Source organism: Atractosteus spatula, chromosome 19 (genome assembly GCF_055471065.1).
Source record: "Atractosteus spatula isolate fAtrSpa1 chromosome 19, fAtrSpa1.hap1, whole genome shotgun sequence".
Taxonomy (NCBI): domain Eukaryota; kingdom Metazoa; phylum Chordata; class Actinopteri; order Semionotiformes; family Lepisosteidae; genus Atractosteus; species Atractosteus spatula.
The window spans coordinates 5,237,834-5,257,447 of record NC_142724.1 but is presented as its reverse complement, the minus strand read 5'-3'; the positions used below and the strand labels follow the sequence as shown (position 1 = coordinate 5,257,447).

General features: G+C 37.9%; 1 protein-coding gene and 1 non-coding gene across 14 annotated transcripts; both read left to right on the top strand.

Annotated features, from left to right (window-relative positions):
* Nucleotides 1-832: 832 nt before the first annotated feature.
* Nucleotides 833-14,939, top strand: LOC148817932 (tumor protein D54-like). 13 transcript variants are annotated; one of them, XM_088937132.1, is made up of 9 exons: nucleotides 833-1,041; nucleotides 2,709-2,830; nucleotides 3,252-3,400; nucleotides 3,978-4,037; nucleotides 6,439-6,486; nucleotides 9,198-9,299; nucleotides 12,604-12,645; nucleotides 13,155-13,203; nucleotides 13,544-14,939. In XM_088937132.1, exons 1-9 carry the CDS (start codon nucleotides 1,023-1,025, stop codon nucleotides 13,628-13,630), a joined length of 678 nt encoding a protein of 225 aa, XP_088793258.1. In that variant the 5' UTR covers nucleotides 833-1,022; the 3' UTR covers nucleotides 13,631-14,939. The 13 variants fall into 13 exon arrangements, with proteins under 13 accessions (XP_088793258.1, XP_088793262.1, XP_088793266.1 ...); XM_088937131.1 differs by having other exon boundaries at nucleotides 835-1,041; nucleotides 2,682-2,830; XM_088937136.1 differs by lacking the exon at nucleotides 12,604-12,645.
* A 1,055-nt stretch (nucleotides 14,940-15,994) lies between these two features.
* Nucleotides 15,995-16,066, top strand: trnae-cuc (transfer RNA glutamic acid (anticodon CUC)). The gene has a single exon. It is a non-coding gene; the product is annotated as a tRNA-Glu (tRNA).
* Nucleotides 16,067-19,614: the final 3,548 nt, after the last annotated feature.

Here is a 19,614-nt window from a genome sequence, read left to right as displayed (position 1 = left end):
TATACATTATCATCATTTATTGTTTATACGTGTTATACCCTCTACAGACTATATAAACCACACTTTAAAGGTTAGTTTCAAGAATAAGGTATTGGGGTTGGATCCCCACTACACCTACTCCACATTTATCAGATCACCTTAAATTGATGGGGTTTTTGTTTTGAATATCAAAAGGTTATTACTGAAACTCAGTCTTTGAAGCGTTTGAAGAGAGTTTAAATGTTAAGAGAGCGCGACAAGCAAATAAACATGACAACTAGTACACAGCAAATTCAGCGGTATTTACAAAGCCGAATAGACAAAAACGTCAATGAACTGTAAATTGTTCGTGGAATTTTGGAAATCTTCGCAAAAAAAATGTAGACGCAGGTATGGCTTTAGCTGACCAATATATCCATACAGCGTTTGCAGCCACGAAGCCTTAACACACTATTGCTGATTGATAAAGCTTTATACAGGCTACAGTTGTTTTGATTGTGCTTTTTATTTCAGTAATTACATACATCCTAGCGACTGAGCACTTAAGTAGTGCTCGTGATATTTTGCTGCGTTTGATATTTTTTCGTATGTTTTCATATTGACCGTCCTTAACATCTAACCCTAATTGTTGTAGCAGAGTCTGCATCTGCGGGTGGACATGTCCAGCTTTTCGTTGAGCACCTACAATTGCGAAACGGTCGATGAGTTAACAACGCATTAACTCCTACACGTCTCTATTAGTCTCATCGTTGTAATTAGAAAACATTTTAGTGCAACTTGGTGCCTTTAGGTATGCAACCAACCAGAATATTCAGAATTGCGTCAGGAGACGTCATTATGAAGCGCCGGAAGCGAGGGAGCCAGGGCTCGCCGAGCTGAGCTGGAGTACCTTCAGTGTCCGTCTCAGTGGATTTGTTGTTGTGAGAGCCGATGCAACAAGGAGAGGTTTTGTGTTTCAGGAAATCTGGGTAGAAAACACAGACCTACAGTTCTGAACACGTTAAACATCCGAAGATTGTTGGCTGTTTGGAAAAACTGACACGATGGATTCTGCAAACCAAGGTACAGTTTTTGGTGGCATTTAGATTCTAATCTGAGAAAGTACGCAAGTACCTTACAAATGGAGCAGGGAGGGCCTGACGGCTGCGCTTTCCAAATAAAACGGACGGGAAAGGGTGCTAAGGAGGTGTAGTATTACAATGTGTCCAGGATAAGCTATTCCTTTGTTTCAAGTGTGAAGACTTTTTCTCGCTACATCATGGACACGTCGTCATAATATTCTTCCCTTTCGTTCCGATCGTGAGTAAACAATAGGTTGTTTGTTTTGCAGGATACTCTCAAGGGATTTGTCGTTGTCGTGTTTTTTTTATGTGTCAACGATCCCAAATGTCGCATTTTAAAAATGTCACAGTTTTAAAATACGGACACGAATCTAATTCATTTTTAAATATTCTTCAAAGCGAGGATTTTGTCGCATTTTGTAACTTTTTAAGTTTCGCTTCCGCCGTAACACGTTATTGCTTAAAGAGCATTTCTCCCAACTGTTAGTGTCGTTGACCATTGGAAGTAATTTTTTATTTAAAATAGTCACAGGTGCATAGCATGACTTCTGAGTTCTGAAGTCGAAGGCGATTCGAGAAGGATAGTATTCTAAAATATCTCGAAAGCTTGTGTCATTGCCGAGGTTGCAAGTTTGTAACATATTCATATGTCATCTTTGCGACAGAGCGTTAACGGATGACCGTGTAATTAATTTCATTTTTGTGATGAGAGTGTGAGGTATCGTACTGGGAACGATTTAAAATTAAAATGGTGACTTTAAAATATTTTTTCTTTGACTTGCCTAGTCTTCACTCTCTCTTTTGTAGCTAATGGTCAAATTTAAATGGATGATTAAGAATAGCATTGTAGCTGGAATGGAAAGAGGTGGAATTTATTCCAGTATTCTCCAGTAGTTCCCTAATTAATTTAGAACAACAATGCTTAACAGCTGTTGAAGACTTGTGGTTAATTTGAACTTCCTTCTTAAAAGCTCTATTTCAAAGAAATAACACTTTAAAATCAGTTGAAGGGGAAGTTGGTGAAAATGAGAAAATGACTGTGGTTAGTAATAGAACAATTGAATTTCACCATACTGTAAAATGATAGTATTGCTGTTGAGCTTAGAAGTATATATTGGATTCTGTTGTTTGTGACATATCCACATCCCACAATAACATCTGGAACATTTATGAAAATGATAGTGAAAATGATCATTATTGGTGTTTTATTTATGCAAATGCATTTTGTTATAACAAGCACCAGTCTAGCACTTTGTATATTTGTAAATTATATCTTACTCATGCACTCACTATTTACTTCCTGTTACCGCGCATTGCAGTGTCATCTCATGGCATGCTCTCATTGCACTCATGTAGGCCTCAATCAAGACATTTGGACAGTGATTTAATGCCTGAAAAATGTCATGTTGTTCCATTTTATGATTTTGTTGCACAAAGGTGCTTATTGATTTGTTTACATGGACTTTTGCTGGAGATATGTCTGCTCTGTGTGTCAGTCTGAACTACTGCACTGTTTTAATATTGATAACAACATGCAAACATTCAATAAACCTTTTTAAAAACAAGTCTATGTAGCTTCTTTATGTCAATGATATGCAAGACGTCTAAACCACTCTCTTTATGTATGTGCTGGGCATGCAGATATCAATCTCAACTCTCCCAACAAAGGTCTGGGGCCAGACACCATGACAGATGTGCCAGTAGAAGGAGCTGCGGGTAACCCCGGTACCACATTGCCTCCAGGCTTGAGTGAAGAGGAGACAGAAGAATTAAAGACTGAACTGAACAAGGCAATCTTGATTTTTTTTCTCTGTTTGTATTAGTCCTTTGTGTCTGAAAAGTCATACAAGAAGAAAACTTTTGCACAGACCTTAGGACAAAGTAACAAGGACTGATTTCCATGTCCTTGATCTATTTTTCTTTTCTCCGACCTATTCTAGAGTATTAATATTATCTCATCTGCATTACCTTGCCTGTGACCAATGCTTAGAATGATACAGTTTATTCCACTACTGTGTATTGTATAGTTTATACCACTGACTTTTTGTCACTACTAGCAAATCTGTGGTATTTAAGTTTCAGAATTTGAACCTGGGTCATAAATTATGAGGGGGTTTTAGCTGACTTTTAAAACCCGATTGTACACTTTTCTTTCCTGTTTGTGCCCTTTATTGAAATCTGTGGTATGTAAGTATCTGCTGTGCTTTCTAGGTGGAAGAGGAGATACACACTCTGCGCCAGGTGCTTTCTGCCAAAGAGAAACATGCTTATGAGCTCAAAAGAAAACTGGGACTCACTCCATTGAATGAGCTGAAACAAAACTTAACCAAAGGCTGGCAAGATGTTCAGACCTCTACAGCGTACGTACTGTCAACATATACATTAATGCAAAAATTCCATTCCTTGCAGGTTAATCTTGCTTGCTGAAAGGTCTTTTGTATTGTATGGTGTTGGAGTGACGATCGTCCTAATAGCTGTTAGGATCTTGAAAAAGCTGCTTGAGTCATGCTAGAATAGTCTTAGAGGCTTCCTAGCAACTCGAAAGCAATTCAGTGTGTGTCCACAAGTGGCTAGAAAATCATGTCATTGTGGTAAGTGGTTAATTGCTTTTTCTACGTACAATATAATTTGTCTTGCCTCATTAAAAACACTTGCATAGGGAAATCTATGGAGAGAAGACAACACTGCTGAAGTGGTTTTCCTGACATTGTGGATTCCTGGAATGAAGAACTTAACAGCTGTCTTCCTTAGCTTAGAGCAAGGCACAGCATGGATGTCCTCTCTGCAGACAATTTCTGTACATTGGTTTTGAAATTTACAGTGGCGTGGGAAGAGACTTATTGCTTTAAATTGCTAATGCAGTATGTTTTCCAAAAAAGTACCACTGCCTGAAAAAAAACCAAGTGCCATTCTGGTTAACAATATTTCTGTTTTTAGCTTTGTGAAAACCACAGAGAAACTTGGAGAGTGGAATGAGAAAGTTACCAGTTCTGATTTGTGAGTCGCTTGTATAGTCAAACCTTGTCTTGTCCGCTCTGCTCTTTGCCTGCTTGCTGTACCTCTTTTCCAGGTTTGAGGTGGCTGTGTTAACCATTGAGACCCGTTTCACAGTACGGACTTCTTCACATTCTAGAAGCACAGTTGTTAGGCTGACCCAATTTGAACCAGGCTTGCATCTTGACAAATTTTCTTTTTTTCTTTTGACGTTGTGTAGCAAATCATTGCAAGCAATTGTTGGTATTTTATTTTGTGTGATTGGTTCGAGTGGTGTGATATTGGTCTCACGGTTACACTGGTGATATAACAGGACTAATAAGCAAGCTTTGAAGTCTGTTTGAGCTAACAGTGTGTTCAATTAAAAGTTTCAGATAGGACTTTAACCTCTTTTCTAACCTGAATTTTCTTTGTTGTGCTTCCATTTTTACATACTTGTAGTTACTGTGAATTGGAATTTATGATAAGTGTAGTTACTGCTAAGTATTTGTCTTTAACTACTCCTGAAAATATTTTCACCTGCTGGGTTTTTGGTGCTGTCTTCTTGTGGTGTCTCATGGGTATATTCTAGTGTACTTTTCATCTCAAGTTGATATTTCTCTATTTTTTTTTAACTTGTTCCGATTACAAGCCTCTTGACTTTTACTGTATCAGGTAAATGTTTCAAATTGACAATACTGGTCTAAACGAAAGGTATTATGTGACAGTTAATACAAGATTAGAATATCACTATCTTTAAACCTAATCATTTCATAACTTGTACAGAATAAATTCAAGAGGTCAGTAAGTAAACTTATCTCATAATGAAATGTGACTTTCTCATTTACACAACCGCTTAAAACTCTACCCTACAGGACCTGTAGTTGAAAACATAGTAATCCAATAATATTAATAGAATACTGGAGGCTAACAACTTGTCTTCATAGTTTGAGAAATTTCACCTATATTGTATATGTTCAGCCAAAGTAACAGGTTCTTGCGAGCTTTGTTTTTAAAGTAGTTTTGTCATTCACTTTCAGTTTGTTGAGCTCCTGATAAAATAACTCCATAAAAGCTACTCCATATTACATGTACTAACTTACAGTAGCTCAGTACTCAGTATATTCACCACCACTACCCCCATAAGGAAAACTTCCAAAATATATTAATTTTGTCACTGTAATTAAAAACAAATGATGGCATAAATCCATTAATATGACATATATTTAAATAAAAACACCTGGAAAATTATTTAAATGGTAAGTGGTTTAACTGGCTTTTTAGAATGTGTTCTCTTCTGATGTATGAAGAACATGGCATGCAGAAAGAAAATTCCAGTGAAGAAGTGTGGTTTGTTCAAAGATTTAAGAATCATTCAGAGTAAGAGAAGAAACTTTCAGTAGCGACAATCTGTTGTACACTACACTTTAAACTACAGTTCTTGAAACATGTAATGCAAGGGTTGGGCATAATTATTGCATCATGTGCAGTGAGTGACAAGTAATTCTAAGTCTTAAAAGTTTTTTTTTTCCTTCAGTGACACTCTAGAACATCTTATCCTTTTTTTAAAAGACCCAGTATAGTCTCAGCTGTATACTTGTGACATTTACCTAAGAAAGGTACTTGTTTAAAAACATAATTAATGGAAAAAACATGCAGTTAATGGAGATTCGTTAAAATAAAAAAAACAAAGCTGTCCATTGCTTCACATGACCTGCAAACTGTACATTGTCATCTGTTTAAAACCATATCGGTGTCTTGTCTTTCTTCCTTTTCAGAGCATTTTTGGAAAAATCCCTCTCAATTTAGAGTACATAAAATTGGATCAAATAAGTTTGAATTCTTTGATTTTTTTTATAGTGTTAAACGACTTCTGTTAATTTTTTACCGATCATAAGCTAAATGTTTTAAAATTAAATGAGAAATGCTTTTTGTGACTTGGTTCTTTCTTTGGTGATAAGGAATGCAGATCAGTGCCTTTACAAACCACAAACAACATAAGTTCAGCCAAGCATAAATTGTTAGTGGTCCTCTACTATTGTATATGTTCCCTTCTGCCTGATAAGATCCTATTCAGCTGGTCATTTTATGGTTATTCTTATCACGATATCCACGACACCTAAGACATTATGGTGCTGTTGTTTCAATATAAGTGAGTGTAAAATCTCACCATCCCATTTTATAGACAGAAGTACACACATGGCACACCATGAATTTATGATTTTTCATTACAATGATTTAACTACATACAGTATAATATAATATCAGTGAAAATGTTTAGATGTTCACACTACTTCTTGATGAGCAGAGAATTTTGCCTTTATGTATCCTTATATTGCAGGTTTAATAGCTTTTTTCCAGTGACTAACCTGGAACTTCTCGCTTAAAGGGTTTTTGAATTTAATGTTACACTGTATGTTTATAGATATGTATCAGCGAGGGAAACTTTGGAGGACATAAGCCAGTCTGAAGCGTGAGTTAGAATTTTTTATGCCTGTTTCTGTTGCTAAAACCTTCCATGGCTGAAGGGCAGTCAGTTTGCATTAACCTTGACTTTCTCTTGTGTCTGTGTGTTTTAGGGGAATGTGGGTCAATTTAAAATTTAGCCTACCCCTTTTTTTATATAGTGATGCGCCTAAAATGTTCATGTTTTCTAAAAACTCTTTATCAGGCAGGTTTTAATAAGGTAAATTTATTTTTTTTGATATTGGTTATATTACAGCTATAGGGATTCTTGTGTTTGTGTTAATTGTATGTCTTCTGTGTTAGGAGTATTCAAGTTAACAGACAAATCTTTTTACTTAACACTGTTAGATAAAGGGCGTAATCAGGTATTGGCACAGAAGACTGAAAAGTGAAATCTTTAATGTTATACAACTGCGGGTTTATTCAGTTTAGACTCACATTTGTTTCATGTAAATTAGTTCTTACACAAAAAGAAGGAATTAGCTGCTAGTCCTGTTTTTTTTCTAGAGGTTTTTACAGTTACCAATAAGCTTGAATGCCTGCTGCTAGGCAAATAACTTATCTTGAATAAGGTTTTCTTTTCCTCACTAGAAACACAAAACACACTTTGCTTCCTAATGTCACTACAAAGTTAAGTGATGTCATGCAATCATTTTTTGCTATGTTGATCTAATGTAACAGCTTCCTGCAAACTTCATTTTAATGTAGTTTCATTATTCAGTTACAATTAGTTGAACTCCTGATAAAATATGCTATACCTTACAGCCTGCACTACCTATACAGTAGCTCACTATTCACTATAAATTATTTGTAGAAAATATAAAAGGGATCAGTATTTTGAATTGGTTTATAGTTTTTTCACAAATAATTTAGTCTTCTAAACAATGATCTTTGATAACTCAAAGATATATATTTTAAAGTTACTAGGGCCACAAGAATTTTCCTTAAAATTGAGTCAACTTTGTAACTAAGACCCATTATACCTTTAAAATGAAACCTGATATGTTAAAAAGGATACCAGAAATCCCTGTGATTTGACTTGCCCAATGACAAGAACTTCACAGAAGCGCATGTAAAGTTTTGCCTGAAAAGATTTGAGAAATATTTACCATTTTGCTCTTCTGTAGTTGGTATATATTTCATGCTGTGCTTTGTTGCTGCTCCCTAGTGTTACAATATGCATATTTGAAAAGCAGCATGAAGTATTTTTAAGTACAAGTCATTGTCATAGTTTTCTATGATGCTTTATATGCTAACTACATCTGTGTACATGTAGTGCTGTGTAAATGTATAAGTATTGTATTACATGTATCTTTAGGATTATGTAGGATAATACCATACCGTTTCTGTTTTTTCTCATTAACAAAAATGTCCAGTGTTAAATGTAGGATTTCTGTGTGTTGACGTTTAAGGTCCTACTGATTTCACAGCAGCTCTCAGCTGGCTATGTTTATTTTTCTCAAGTGACACCTTTTTGCAAATACCTTTTATATTTGTTGACTGTTTAATCCTTTCCATTTCAGACTCATTCCTGAGCTTATTTAGTCATCTCTTTTGTTCATGGAGAAAATTCTTGACCTTTGAGTATAAATACGACTGTCTAGTATATTTTTATGATTTGGTTTCAGTAAGTGTGAAGGAGACCTACATTTAACTCATGCTGTCTTGGCCGATGTCCATTCGTATCCATTCATGACAGATATACTAGTTACCACACCTTTGTGGACTCAGCACTAGCTAAACAGTGTTTCACAAAGTCTTAAACGCCCATGTTTAAAGTTGTTTTGAGTACATTTAAGGTAAATGCTTTTACAACCTATAGACTTGTGCCTTTGGTCTTGTCTAACTTAACCATGTGATTTAAATTTTCTGGATGTTTAGCCTATATTGCAGAATTGTTTTCATCTAAATCTGGGGTGTCAAGACTGTGAATGTTATTTTTACACCATAGAAAAGATTAAGAAGTGCTGGACCAAGGGTTTGGAGTCTGAGATATCCAAAAAACCTTGAAAAGGCTGTTAAATTCTAACCTGTTTCTTTATGGATATTTTGTTTGTTAAATAGCACTCTGTTCTACAGTTATTGCAAAGTGTCTGTGTAATAGGGAATGTTTGAAAGTGAGTAAAGTTGTGTATTACAAGATCAGTACAGGAAACTTCTAGTGTGCATTCTGGTAATAAGTGGAATCTTTTTTAAAAATCTGATTATAATTAATACATTTTCTAAATTTGTAATTACTTTTTTAATAGCTGACTTCTCGGACAGCATTCAGTATACATGTGCTGTAAAATGCTGCAAACTATAAGGGTACATGAATTGCTAAAATAGTTTAAAAGACACTTTTTAAGCTGGGTACAATATGAAAGTAAAATGCTTGATACAGTTATTAATTTTAAATAAACTCCAAGGTTTAACATCTTTTTCCATGGCATAAGATCTGAAATGGTGTATAAAGCACGTTGTAATTCCCTTTAAAAAAGGATCGTGGTTTTTCGGCTTTGCTGGGATGCTGGGATGTTTTTGGTGGCTGCTTCAGTGCCTTGCTTTCTATTTTAGGGTTTGATTCTTTATTGATATTCTAACTTTGTTCTTTGTAGGTTTCCCATGATGCTTGTGTCAACTAACCCATTGTGTGGAGTAGCTTGTGACACAGATTTCCACCTAGTATCCTCATTGAAATACAAACAGACGTATACAAGGTTTCCTTATTTCCTGTAGGTATAAGAAGACTCAGGAGACACTTTCTCAGGCAGGCCAGAAGACCTCTGCAGCCCTGTCCACTGTTGGCACTGCTATCAGCAGAAAGATTGGAGATATGAGGTAACACTATAGACTTATCTGTAAACGCATACGTGCAAGTCATAAAGCTAAATCAGGTAAGCCTGGTGTTTAGAGACCCACCTTTGTTTAACAATACTGGACCCACAATAGATCATATAGAAATAGTGCACAGTGGCTAATATCTGTGTATGATGGCCTTTTCTGTGATTTATACTAGCGTATTGTTTGGTTTAGTCATGTTCAGTGGTAGAGCTAGCATTCTTTTGTTAAGCTACTTAAATATAGCAAATTATAAGACTATAGTTGAGAAATCTCTAATATTGCTAATGAATAAGTGTAAATTACCATTTTGTTTTCTACGAGTGTTTCGGTTACAATTATCAAGCATGCTCTAAACCTAGTTGTTGGGCTGAATCACTTTTCAGTTTCACTTCTCACTTTTGAGCATGAATTCAGCTGTGCCTTAAACATGTTTAATTTGAAAAGGCTAATAGTAATATCTAAAACTGGGTGCAATTAAACTACCAAAGACCTTTGGAGTTCTTGGCTGCCTACCTCTCCAAATGAAGCTGGTTATAGAATGAATAAGTTCTTAAATGCAAGGAAATATGCTCATTATTAAAATGGTAAAATGTAACCTGTAAAGGAGACCATCCAGGTAGTTTTACTTTTACTCAACTGTATTCTTTTTACTCATGCAAACTGGGAGAGTTTTTAATAACCAGACACTTAAAACCAAAGAGATTGCAACTGAATAGTAGTATAGGTTGAAAGAGAAGTTGCTGTAGGAGAGGGATTCAAAGGAAGGGGATTGATTTCAATCAGTTTATCTTGGGAGAGTTTACTGAAGTTATACAACTCTGCTGTAAGCCTCAGTGCCACACAGAAAACATAAGATATAAAACATGCTGACACCCCAGAATAATCCTCTTCATCTGGGCAATCCTACAGCAACGGTGATGTGTATGGCTCTCCATTAATTACATAAAGTAGAATTTAATATCTCTCTTCTGGCCTCCAGAATACCAAAACAGCTTGTGGTTTTTGCTGTTTCACTGAATCAGATCATCTGCCTTGCTGAGAAATTCAAGCCTGTGCTGTATCTATGAATGAAATGAGGGGGGCAGGTCCAGCTCTTGTCTAGCAGTAAAATACAGTCATCCACTAGCTAGTTATTGCTCCTCTGCAGCTCGGAGATGAATTTTTCCACTTCACTTGACTTGTGGAACAGCCTGCATTGGCCAGCATGGAGGATTGTCACCTTGGCTGGGTATAACAGGAAGCTTTGCACTATCAGCTGGTAAAGGGACTTCTGCACTGTGGCAAAACACTGTGCCTTGAGACTTGAATGTTTTGGAATGAACTGCAGTGATGCTTCTTCATGTCAGAAAGGCGCATCTTAATTTACGACTGCCTGAATCATGACTTATTAATCACTATAGCAAAGGAATTAAAAAAATAAAGGTACAAGGTCTCTCTAAGCACTGTTGCCATCCTGTATATCCCAGGTATGCACATGACGTTAACGGACCTGGTGGTTGCGGGCAAGAGCAGGCATTTTAGTAGATGTTTATGTAAAAAGTACATAGAATTGTCTACCTCGTTACTAGCTGGCAGGGCAGTATATAAGTTTGATGGCTTTTGTCCTGCGGTCCAGCAACATGGGACTTAAAAAAGGTTATCTCCTTCTCCAACACTCTGGTACTGCGGGCACCTGGACATCCACTAGCTTACTTTTTTTGTTGACAGATCACGGAGCAGTTGCATAATTCTCCGCTCAAGCTGAGACTGGAGGGTCTCCAGAGTGGACATCAGTGAAGAGATCAGTTTTATCAATGTCCCTGAGACAACTGACAGTAAAATCCCTCTCCAGTTGGAGCTGAGCATTGTAGAGTCATGGTCGTAGCACTGTTCAGGAAAGAGCAGTGACCGCTCTGGCCTCAGAAGGAAAGGTTGATTTCTGGATTTCTTGCCCTTGACTGTGGGGAGGATCAGCCATGCTTCCCATGGACTTCATAAACCGCTTGTAGCTGTAAAGGCTGCACCAAACTAAATGTTAACTATTTTTAGAAAACAATGTGTGAAAGATCTTTACTATGCTGTGATTTTAGCTGCAAGCCACGTTATTTTATGTGTAAAATGTTTGTTTATGCATAGAGCTTCAATTGCTCTAGTACAATGGCCATAGATAAATCTGTCAATTTATCCTTCCCTTGTTATGAATTCTAATCAAAATTAGATCATGCAATTCTTAACCTGGATTTGGAAAGCACAGGCTTCGATTTTAGAACTCAGCTAAGGGATTGCACTCATGCAATGGCTCGTGGATCTGTTCAGCTTTGTACTTGTTTGTCATGGTGCATTCAAACATTTTGTGGTTAGTAACAGTAACCCGTGACATTCCGATATTGAGAGGCATTGGTCACTGATTGTTAGTGTTGTTTTCCAGTGTAGACATCAAAAGCCTTCCCAAACATTTGAGACTGTTAAAAAAACACGTCATTACCTCCACTTGACTGAGCACCAGCAAGTTCAAAACTGATTTATTGTGGTCAGTCTTAAATGTTATTCATGATCTTTCATGTGACTCTGCTTCTTCTGGCATGATGCACACAATTTAACCAGTTCTTTCTTGATTTTATAGAGCTAAATGCAGTTGTTTGTCCAATCAGTATCAATGCTGACCAATTCTGTGTGTATTTTGTAGTAATTGGCATGCAGCTGCTATGTGTTTCCTCATTTTTATTTGGCTAGAAATGGCTTTGCTTACCTTTTATTTTTCTCCCTTTTTTGCTGCCTATTGGTTCTTCAGGGCCCTACCTTTCTCACATTCATTTGGGTAAGATAAAGGTGTAGTAGTACAAGCCTGGGTGGAAGAGTTAAATGTGTGTTTTTCATCAATCAGAAAAAGACCTGCTGTGTTTAACTGGCATGCAGGGAGAGAAATATTTTTGCTTCCGTTTTTTAACTGCATTTTTCCCCAAAAAGAAGCAGACGGAAAGGACTTTCCCTTTTTTGTCATTGGCAGATTTTCCTGCTGTTCATTATTTTCATTTTGGGGTTTGAATTCATATTAAAAATATCCAAATATGAGTTAATGAATGATTTTACTTTTGGCTGCTTATTGATATGTACATATTTAACATTGTGCAACACTTTAGAGAGTACAGTAAAACTGATTTTAATTATTTGAATATTAATAACTCCTTATTTCTATTTGCAGTTAGATTGCCTAGATTTTCTACCTTTACTGTTTACTGCAGTTTACTGCATTACTTACTGCCTTTCTGTTCTTGCCTGTCTTAACACTCACTTCTTTGTCTCCTTAATGCATTCCAAATAGCAGTTACTCCATTCGCCACTCAATAAGTATGCCTGCTATGAGGTAAAGTACTTGGTAGATTTGTAGTTAATTCCATTTCATAGTGATAAAAAAAACATTCACAGTCAGACTTCACTTCAGGACAGGTTTCTCGTTGGCTCTTTAAATTTGATATTAATGATGCTGGCATTTCAAAATGGAAATTGCAAGGGCAACATTTTTGGTCACCTGGTTCAGCAGCACTTTCTAAAAGGTCACAGAGATCAAAACACTAAGTTTTTTTTTCTTGCAGTATTTTTTCATTGTTTTCATTTGAATTTCAGATTTAATCTTGAAGTAAGTATTACTGATGTCACACTGACCAATTAAGTGGTATATAAATTCTTAAGACTTCAATTTTAATGTTAAAGAACTATTTAAAACTGAACCAGGTGCTCTTTTAGGTGTTATTACTATAATGTCAGTTCAAGTTTTTGCATGAAAGACTACTTATTTTATTGTAGTTATGTTTTAAGTTTATATATGCTTTTCTTTTAGTCCTTTGTCCAACATAACTTCCTTTATTTTTGTAGGAATTCGCCAACATTCAAATCGTTTGAAGATAAAGTTGGAAACTTGAAGGTAATACCAAGCTGCAGTGATGTAGTGGTAGATTAGCTTCTGAGAAGACTGGCCCTAGGCGTGCATGTGTTTGTGTGTGCCTTGGAATGGAATGGTGTCCCATCCAGGGTGAACCCTGCCTTGTGCCCGTTGCTTGCTGGGCTGAGCTCTAACTCCCCTGCAACCCTCAATTGGAAGAAGTTACAAAATGGAGATGGATCAGTTATAGCACATCTAGATGTTTATTCTATGTTTAGACAGTTATTATGAGCATAGAAGAGACATGTAGAAATTTGGCTTACCACACTTGCATATCTGTTCAAGCTAATATTTTTTTTCCTCCTTTTTTTTTCCTGTGTAGCTGAAGGTCGTTGGAGGCACTGGGAATGGGGAAGGTGCACGCTCGCCATCTGAAACCAGTCCTGTTCAAGACAAGGCTCCCTTCTAAAGCACATCTCCTAGGACTGTGTTCTCACTTTATCTGAAGCCCTTATGTAACATCTCAGCTGCAATGACACCCCCCAGTACAAACGCATGTGCATATATCTGTTGATTTGATTGTACAAATACAAATAGGATTATATACGATTGCCACAAATTGTAAAAATGTTAACCATTTTGTATTATAAACAATTTTACACTGCATTGCATAATGTTTTTACATAACTTTTATCAATATACTGCCTCCTTACTGGCACTTGTGGGTGAGGGCTTAAGAAAAAATAATTTAAAAGGTTGGTTATCTGCATTTTGTACTTGTAATAATACTCACACCAAACATTAACTTTAGTCCCTTTTTTACACTTAATAATATGAAGCAATGCTTTGATCTTTAAGAGGTGAATGTGGGATCTAATGCCTTTTATTTCACATTGTATCACTTTATGCTTTCTCAGTTTCATTTTAAAGGAGAGTAATTCAGTTTGGAAGGTATTCAGTTTAATAATAAGAATTACTGGGCAGAGGACCAGCTTGTGTAGCAGTAGGTTCAGTTGTGTGCCTCACACCCACTTTATGGTTAAGTAACAATTAGACCCCTACCATTGCTTGAAGCTTAATTAGAATGCCTTCACAAACGGGCACATCAGGGCAGTTTCCCTCATATACCAGTGCCACCTTTTGTTTTCTGCCTTAAGTCTTTATGATGTTAAAGTGCACTTTGGCCAACTTTTAACACAAAAAATTGTTTAAAAAAAACATGCTCGTGAAGGGCTGATCTTGCAGTTTGTTGAGTTGCTTTTTTAAAAAAACAATTGTCATGAATGGCTTCTTTTCATTCGGATGTTATGTTGAATCCTTCCAGAGCATTTCCTTTTCTGTTTGTTCCTGTTTTGTAGTTTAAAACAGTTAGGAAGTGTCGGTTGTAGTGAGTTGGGGCTTTAATGTCAGGTTGCCATCTCTGTATACTGCTGCCAATGTAAGTTACTTGATATAGTTTGCTTACTTTCCTCACTAAAACTACTAACTATGCCAACAAAATACAAGGCAGATTTATTGCTAGTTCATCTAGACCTGCGAAATATGATGCTCAGTAAGTTGCAAATACACTATGGGATGCTAAGGGTGAAAATATTAAACGTATACAAGATGAACTACATAGCCACTGTAGGCACAATGAGAATAGTTTTATTAGGTTGTGTGGGTATCATTAGAAATTAAAGGGATCAGTTTATGGTTCGGAGGTAAGATTGCTGGTTGAATTATGGTTTTGTTTTGACGTATATTTGAAGGTAAATAAAGCATTCCTTTAAACAATTGTTTCGTGTTTTTCTTTTGCGTTGACAACGAACCACATGATGCCATAGTGCAGCAGACTGAAGTGTTGAACAGAAGCTTTCCCACTTTCTAACCCGATATTGGCATGTCTCAGACGCTAAGCAAGGCTGCTGCTTTATTCCCAGTGGACCAGAATTTGCAAACAAATTCCCGAGCATCTCTCTGAGTAGAGACACTGGCCTGTATGAGGTGCTGTCCTTTGGATGAGATGTTAAGCCAAGGTCTTACCAACTTGTTTGTTAAACGTTTCTATTGCATGGTGTTAATCCCAGTGTCCTGGATCAGTTTCACATTGGGATTGTGCAATCCCAGTTTCCCTTTTAATTCTTTGTTAATGTCTTTTTTTCCTCAGTCTCATCAGCTTTTGAGGCTTCCCTGCAGCAGTATGGCCGCCGAGTCATCACCATCAGAACTTCAGCCCCTCAGAGGTGGAAGAAGTGGGTTAGAGTGTCTCTTTCTATACTTGAAACTGTTGGGGATATTTGGGATGTGAATTGTTAAAATGCAAGCAAACTGACAGTGTAAAACAATGTGATGAGTTGGTGTTCAGTACCTTGATGTTTAGAAAAAATAAAAATAAAAGGTCTGAGACGATCTAGGGGATAATTGCAGCGTAATAAAGGCTTCGAACGGCTGGAGGTAGTCTCGTAAAGTTAGGGAATTCGGAATTGTTTTTTTTTTTAAAAGCTGCCCCTCGATTTTTCTTGCAAACGACTGGGTTTTTAAAAAAACTGGGAGATGCGGTCTATGTTCTTAGCTTCATGCAAGTGGAAGAACCGGTTCGGTGACACGTTTCTATTTGCTCATTCCCGACCGCTTTCTAGGTGAGTCGCATCTCGCCTATAAATAGCTCGTTGACGTGATGGCGTCTGCGCATCACATGTAGCTCACCGGTCGTCTGGGATGTCAGGGGAGAGAAAGACTCCAAATTATCAAACGAAGAAGAAATATTATAGCGATCTAAAACGGTAGTTATGAAGACTATATGAATTGTTCTTCGAAATGTTGATCTACTCTAGAGCGAAGTGCTGCAAGTTCCCTGGTGGTCTAGTGGTTAGGATTCGGCGCTCTCACCGCCGCGGCCCGGGTTCGATTCCCGGTCAGGGAAGAGTTACATTTTTAAAAAAAAAAGTAGTCGTAATTATAGCTGTTGACTCTTCCTTCTTCATTAAAAATGTGCATAAACAATCAAGAAAAAAAATCATCTTTGTAAATACAGGTATTCACGTTAGACAGGGTGTATTGCCCTTTATCGCCGCTAGGGGGGGCTCGAAGAAGGATCTTTATACCATCTGCTACCCTGATAGTTCAGGGGGGGAGCTGCGTCAGCATGCGTAGGCTGTAAAGGAATAAGTAATAGGTTTATTCCATGCTGAAAAAAAGAAGAGAACACAACGTTTCGGCCGTGGAGCCTGGCTTCCCGAATACAAGTGTTTCTAGAACGCAAGCGGCAGTGCACGCGTTTGCTTGTAGCACCTCGATACACGCTCGACCTGTAGGAGTTTAGCACGAAGAGGTTCTACAATTTCACCTGTTAACAAATTACAAGTTCTGGAATGCATGAATAACATTTAGATAGTATTGACGGATAGATGCGAGTGTGCATTTTACAGATAACTATTCAGATCGCCTCTAAATGCCCTGCAGTATTTTTTAAGTGAACGACGTTTAGAGAACTAAAATACATCCAAAGTATGTATTTGACGCTTTTATTAGCAGACCATTCTTGCAATTAAAGGTACGATGAATTGGTTAGCACTGTAATGCGATTATAACAATTCAGTGTTAAGTCTTGTGGGAAGTCACGAATTTCTAAATTAGGTGCCTTTTGGCATCGAAAACTGTATACTATTTTCGTGGGTTTCATACAAGTTTAAAAGCATCATGAAGGATCAAACATGATCTTCAGAACTTAATATTTGAATACCGTCGCAGTTTTTATTCTCATGGCGCCTCACTCGATATTACCCTTGGGGCGATGCATTTACTCCAACCTCGGAAACCCATACGTGCGTGCACGTTCTTCTGGTATGTTATGCTCAAATCCGCTGAATATTTAAAGGCAAGGTAAAAGCTCCGTCAAGCTGTCCCCATTAAAGACAGCACAAACGATGAATCCCACCTCATTCGTTAGTGCTACGTTTGTGCTGTTGAAAGTAGCGTTTGTGTTGCTTTCGTTACCGAGATATAGCACTTTGTTTTTCCGGTAATCACCTGACCATGCACGGTGACTTTGACCTCCAGTGACCCCGTCTGTCGGGTTCAAGCGCTCTGTTACAGTTTAGCTCGTACCCTTAACATTTTAAAGACAATCAATGTCCATAAACATATAAGCCTCCTTAGATGTGAATAATACAAAGACATGACGCATACCAACAAGTTAACCATCTATGACATAAACCTGTGGTTGTGATGTATGTAAAATCACCGTGATTGTAAGATCTATGGTTTTTATTTTCTAAGGCACGTTTTCCTTTTCTTTCCCTACCGTGACACGCTGTTGCCAAACGCGTAACTGTGGGATACCATCGCGACAAGACCTCCGCAGCATGTCATGATAGGGACCCAATGTATATCGCATGTATATTGCGGCAGTGTATATCACGACTAGCGCCTTGCTTCCATGCCACCCTGGCACCGCTGTCGCAACAAAGGTCTCATATCAGGACATGATATACCAGATAGGCCGTGTAGCTATGTATAGACTTTGTGCCGTGACATGGGGTCAGCATATCCTGTCAGGATATGTCCTATCGCAACACATCGACTCCATGTCGCGACATGGGGGCAGCGCATTTTGTCGGGGTATGTCATATCGCGATATATGGGCTTCATGTCGCGACATGGGAGGGTGGGCGTTTTGGCTGGGCATGTCATATCGCGATATAGGGCCTTTCATGTCGCGACATGGGGCGGGGCACTTTTGTCGGGGTATGCCATATCGCGATATATGGGCTTCATGTCGCGACATGGGGCGGGGCACTTTTGTCAGGGTATGTCATATCGCGATATATGGGTTTCATGTCGCGACATGGTCGTGTCGGTTTTTGTCATATCGCGATATATAGACTCCATGTCGCGACATGGGGGTGGGCGTTTTGGCTGGGCATGTCATATCGCGATATAGGGCCTTCCATGTCGCGACATGAGCGCGGGGCGGTGGGGGGGGGGCGTTTGTCCGATATGTGGACTCCGTGATGCGACAGGGGGGGCGTTTTGTCGGGGGTGCGCAAAATAGCGACGGTGGCGCCATGAGAGGGATGCGCCAGTCGCAATGGGTATCGCGGTGTGATCCTATCGTGACATGCTATCGGAGTCGTGAACGCGCTGTGGATGCCATGACATTCTTTGTCTGCTATTCAGTTTTGACCTCATTGCGACGGCTCTTCGATTGTTTAGTAACTGGAAACCTATGGATGTGTTACTGTATATCCAGCGTGCTCATACAGCACACACGATACACACAGAACTTCCGCTGTGGCGCTTTACCCAATCAGAGTGTCGATTCTCACTCTTCACCCAATCGCGGCCCGAACTGTTCGGGGGTTTAGCCAATCACGGGGCTGAGAGCTGTTCAAGCCAGCAGCACCTGCAGGATCTGCTTGTTTACAGTCAATGAGAATCTAGTTTTAAAGTGATTTACTTCTTTGTAAAATAACTACATCGGCTTATTTTTTTAACGTCTTTATTGATTCACAGTGTCCCGTTCTATTCGAAATAAATACATTTTATATTTGCAATTTAACTGTCTCCGCTGCTTTCTGTAATGAAATATTACAGATATTTGAACAATTTTAATCGTATATATTTAAGGTAGGGGAAACACCTTCTGCTTTGTACTTAAAAAATGAATAGAAATGTAAAGTCTATGATAATTATATTATCATGCTCGTGCTTTCAATTTTATTTTTTATTGTTAAATTATATCGATCTTGAAACTAACACCTAAAAATGTGAATATGGGCTCTCGTGTTGTACCAGCGGTAATTTGGAAACTGGTGTCTCTTCACCAATGAAAGGACAAGCGGTACATTTTCGAGAACATGGTTAAAAATTAAAAGAAAACACCTAAACCAATGAACTAACATAGTAACTCCTCCCTAAATGTAAGACTGTTTATGTGTGTAAAGGCTGCAAAGTCTGGGGTCAACTGATCAAAAGATCACAACTGAAATAATAATAATAATAATCACTTTATTGATGTTATTCATGTCTCATGGAGAGCAAGCTGGGGTATGCGAAAAGATAATTCCTAATGCAAGAAATTGTAATAAAGTGATGTTGTTATTATTATTATTATTATTATTATTATTATAATAAATAAGGTTCCGCTAATTCTGCTGTTTGTATATACCGCTCGAAGACTGCATTGCATATTGGAAGGGTGCCCCTATGCTGGCAGGACGGTCAGTTAGAGCCCGGGCCACCCACCTTTGCGCAGGCCCACCCAAAAATCAATTTTTTGGCTACGCCCCTGATACAAACCTTCATGTTAAGAGTTGTTCAATAAATACACAGCAGGTGGCAATACAGTATAGCGAAAACATCATTCCCGCACATTCGGGTTTAATTTAAAATTTAAACTGCTTTTAAATTAAAGCATCAAATCATACAGTTGTTGATATTATTGTATTAGAATTAATAAAAGACCAACCA